We start from the raw sequence: 5000 nt of genomic DNA, 5'->3' as shown, positions 1-5000 counted from the left end.
TATTCCTTCACTCATTTGCATTAGAAAAAAGTAAGACAACACTACGAAGAAACAATTCCCGCCGTAAACCCTCCCTATCTAAAACTAACATCACACTTGAAGCATTATAATCACCCTACGATTCCGGGACCATTAAGAAACAGACAATCCCAACCACTATGCTCATTTGCCAATTGGATAGCCCTGCATGTTGATCCCTATCGACATGACCGCTTTTGTTCGTGTTCGCACCGCCTGCGGGTCTTCTGGCATCGACTAAGCATCCCTTGGTACAAGTTAAAGCTGTAGGTTCCCATACGCCGCCCCCCTTTCACCCACTGACCTCGGCTCCCCCCCCCCTTCTCCTCTCTCCCCTCTCCCCTCTCCTCTTTAAGTCTTCAAGGGTCTAGGTTAATGCTGCACTCGGGGCTCTTTCTCTCTCTCTCTCTCTCTCTCTCTTTATTTTTATCTGTGTCTTTTCTCTGTGTCTCTGTTTCTTTCTCTCTTTCTCTTTCTTTCTCTCTCTCTCTCTTTATCTATCTATCTCTCTATCTGTCTATCTATCTATCTTTGTCGTCTCTCTCTCTCTATTTATCTATCTATCTACCTCTGCCGTCTCTCTCTCTCTCTCTCTCTCTCTCTCTCTCTCTCTCTCTCTCTCTCTCTCTCTCTCTCTCTCTCTCTCTCTCTCTCTCTCTCTCTCTCTCTCTCTCTCTCTCTCTCTCTCTCTCCCCCCCCCCCCCCCCCCCCCCCCCCCCTCTCTCTCTCTCTCTCTCTCTCCCATTATCACCAAATGGCACGACATTTGCGCGAACTCTGACTTGTTCTTTTTCGTACCTTCCTTTTTTTCATACCTTAGTTTCAATTGTGCTCTGTAAGTACTTCTCTCTCATTTTTATCGTTCTTTGTATCTCCTTTTTTCTATTCTGTGTTCTTTTTCTATTTTTTTATTTCCGCCTCTGTCTCACTGACAATTACCTCCTCCCCCCTTTTTTTTTGTCACGGTTTTTATCCCCCTCCTTCTCCTCTTTTTCTTCCTCCTCCTCCTCTTCCTCTTCATCTTCCTTCTCCTCCTCCTCCTCATCCTCCTCTTCATCTTCCTTCTCATCCTCCTCCTCATCCTCTTCCTTCTCTTCCTCCTCCTCTTCCTCCTTTTCCTTCTCTTCCTCCTCCTCCTCCTCTTCCTTCTCTTCCTCCCACTCCTCCTATTCCTCCTCCTCACATTCCTCATAATCCTTCTCTTTCTCCTCCTCCTCCTCTTCCTCCTCCCACTCTTCCTAATCCTTCTCTTTCTCCTCCCCCTCCTCTTCCTCCCCTCCTCCTCCCTCCTCTACAACCTTCACCACACCATCAACATCGTCAATATTAACAGAAGCCGCAGAGTTTGTCAATATGAAGCGTGCTAGATTTTTTTTCTTTTTTTTTATCTATAGTAAATTCATGTAGGAACAGCTGACGTTATAGCAAGCCATATATGGTTGTATAGCTTTTATAGTAGTTTTAAATGGGGTATTGTGGTTATTCTGAAGGTCTTTTTTAGCTATTAAAAAGGAGGATTTATAGCTATTCACAGAACTGGAATCTATAGCTATCTAAGATGAGGTATTGCAGATATTAAAGATAAGATCTTGCAGGTATTCAAAATGGGTTTTAGTCCGAAATAAATCTCGCAGCTATTTAGGTATTGTAGCTATTTAAGATGAGGTCTTCGAGTTATACAAAATGATTTTTTCTTTACCCCCAAGCCAAGCTTCACATTTAATCGATACGAAATCCCAAACCCATTCAAGAAAGACAGCTCATCACCCCCCGTCCCCCCCCCTTTTTTTTTTATTTCCCCCACCCATAAAAAGCAACCCCCCCACCCCCCGGAAGCTTGAAGCGTATCCTTCTCCGGTCGCTTTCCTTCCTTTCCCTCTCTCTCCGTCCTGCAGGAGAGTCGAGACGAGACGAGGTGTCCTAACGGCCTCCCGCCCCTTCTTCTTCCTCCTCCTCCCACAGACGCGCGGGCTGGATCGCATGGAGACAGACATCGAGCAGGAGACGTCCTTAGTGAGCCTACACGAGACAGCCAAGCGCGCAGGATCCATGGTGTCCCGTCTGGCGGATGATCTGGCCACGGCTAAGGCGGTCCTGGCGGATTCGTTCCTCACCCTCGGCAAGCTCAACCGCTCCCAGGACGATCTGGACGCCATTGACCTCAAGTCCTCCACGAGCGGGTAAGTCCACGAGAGGTAAAGTCAGGGGAGAAAAAAAAGAAAGGTCATGAAAACGGTCACTCTGCCTTAACCCTCTCGCTCTCTCTCTCTCTCTCTCTCTCTCTCTCTCTCTCTCTCTCTCTCTCCTGTTTTCTCTTCCCATCCCCCTTTTTTTTTCTCTCACTTCCTTTCTCGGTTTTTATCCTTCTCCTTCTTCTTCTTCTCTCTCTATCTATCTATCTCTCCCTTATCTCCTTCTCCTTGGTCACGTGACGGTTGCAACACTGATCAATATAACATAGTTCTAACACCCGCCCTCACTCGGCGAGGGCGGCAGCGGGCGTGGCAGTAACCTCTGTGTGTGATTATGCGAAGACGCGGATCCCCGGCCGCAGGAGGAGCAGTCCCGTCGGCCGAGTCCTCCCCGGCCCGACGCCCTCAGGACACCCCGACGGCGGAGGGCGGCAGGAGCACTCCCGAGGGACGACGGTAGGTTACCCTCCTCCTCCCCCCCCCTCCCCCTCCCCCTCCTCTAAAGACCACTCCGCTACGACGGCCTCCCTCCTTCTGTCAGCCTTTACGAGTACACACGCCTGCAGCAGCACCAGGAGGCGACCACGCTCTCGTGCCCTTCCTCGAGGGACCTGGACTTGACTTTGGAAAGGCACCCAGCTGGGCACGCGCCGTCTTCCTCTGTCTGTCTGTCTGTCACTTCTGCCATTCCCTCTCGTTTCACTTCCGACGCAAGCTCATCACTCTCAGTTCACTTCCGACACAGATTTCATGCCTCTCATGTCACTTCTGTCATGCTCTTTCCTCTCATGTCACTTCTGTCATGCTCTTTCCTCTCATTTCACTTCTGACATGGCCATTCCTCTCATTTCACTTCTGACATGCCCACTCCTCTCATGTCACTTCTGACATGCCCACTCCTCTCATTTCACTTCTGACATGCCCATTCCTCTCATGCCATTTATGACATGTCCACTCCTCTCATTTCACTTCTGACATGCCTACCATCTTCATCACCGCCATTATCATTCCGTCTCTCCCTTCCCCGTCACTCTCACTTCTTCATTCACCACAAAAATCATCACCATTTTCTCCAAAAGCCATCTTCGTATTAATTTTAATACTCTTTTCCTCCTTCTGTTATCGCTCATCACCACTTAATAGCACTCTTTCCACTCCATTAAAATCATTACCACCATTACTTTATCACATCGTTTTCCTTAAACACAATCATAACGTCACAACCATTACGAAACTCTAACAGTATTTATGACATTAAATAATTTCAATTAACACAACCATGGCATTACAGCTGTTCACGAGACACTACCATTATAGTACGGCATTGCCCATTTACGCTACCATAACAGTAGACCCATTATCTATACATTACCATAGCATATTCCTCTTTACTGCCATGTTATTTCCCTTTACACGACTATAGCATTTTCCTCTACACCACATAGTATTTCCCTGTACACTACCATAGCATTTCCCTCTACACTACATAGCATTTCCCTATACAATTCCATAACATATCTTTCTTCCCTACCATAACATTTCCCTCTACACTACCATAGCATTTCCCTTTACAATTCCATAACATTTCCCTCTACACTACCATAGCATTTCCCTCTACACTACCATAGCATTTCCCTCTACACCACATAGTATTTCCCTCTACACTACCATAGCATTTCCCTCTACACTACCATAGCATTTCCCTCTACACTACCATAGCATTTCCCTGTACACTACCATAGCATTTCCCTCTACACTACCATAGCATTTCCCTCTACACTACCATAGCATTTCCCTTTACACTATCATGCCATCAAACTCATCACCATATCACCATAACACATAACCACAACTAACATCAGCACCGGATTGTAGAGGCCCTTTCGGGCTGTCTAAAAGCTAATAGTTTTACTAGGATTGTAGTTTGTGAAGAGTGAGACACACACACATACACTCACACACTGACACGTAGAGTAAAAGAGAGTGAGACACGCAACGTAGTGTGATAAAAAAGAGTGACACTTTAGCACGTAGATCATCACCAGCACAAACTTTCCTCTCAAGTATAAGATGAGATGGAAAGCACTCTGTTTGATAACATGCTCTTCCACTTACGTTAGACAAATGTACTTCAACACCTTTGCGTGTGTTCTCTTGATAGCATAGAGAAGAAATTCTCGTAGATTATAACTTGTGTTCATCAAGGGATTGAATTCTGTATGGTCTTTTTTCTAACCTCGATAGTTATTTCAGAATGGGTGTTATTATTGGATTTCTACGGTACGGTCTGTTTTTGTTTTTTTTTAAGCATTTTGTATGGTTTTAATTCTATGGTGATACGTCCGGTTTATGGTGTTATGGTTGTTATTATTGTAGTTGCATAGGTATTTTATTAGCTTGTTTTTCTATCTATCGATTTCTGTTGACGGTTATAAATAGATTGAGCTTAATTAATCCCAGTTACTATTTAGATGCATATTTCATGATATAGAGTAAAGCAATGAGCTTATATTTACAATTCAAATGGTTTATTGACATATCGTATACGCAGACCCAAAATAAAAGTTTTCTGATGTTGGCAAAACACAACGTTTTAGATAAACCTGTTGAAATTTGTTACGCGCGATTTTCAAACTTTCTTTTTTGTTGTTGTTGTTTACTTACGCTGCATTCTAATTAGAATTTTACATCTACTTTCGTTGTTGTTTTATTTCTAAACACACTGAATTTGTTTCTGGAAATCATGCACGACGTAAAATAATTAGAAATATGTCACAACAAAACAAAACA

The 5000-nt window shown here is 44.6% G+C and overlaps 1 protein-coding gene across 1 annotated transcript in view; it reads left to right on the top strand.

Moving 5' to 3' along the window:
* Positions 1–5000, top strand: part of LOC122247748 (uncharacterized) — a 239432-nt gene that overhangs the window by 219854 nt on the left and 14578 nt on the right. The window contains exons 6-7 of the mRNA XM_086544825.1: positions 1981–2198; positions 2553–2666. Of these exons, the coding sequence (XP_086400951.1) occupies positions 1981–2198; positions 2553–2666 (332 nt within the window). The remainder of the gene's footprint in view (positions 1–1980; positions 2199–2552; positions 2667–5000) is intronic.

This window comes from Penaeus japonicus, unplaced genomic scaffold (genome assembly GCF_977035675.1).
Source record: "Penaeus japonicus unplaced genomic scaffold, GWHDUDI00000001_assembly GWHDUDI00000015, whole genome shotgun sequence".
NCBI classification, from domain to species: Eukaryota; Metazoa; Arthropoda; class Malacostraca; order Decapoda; family Penaeidae; genus Penaeus; species Penaeus japonicus.
This window is presented reverse-complemented; position numbering and strand designations above follow the sequence as displayed.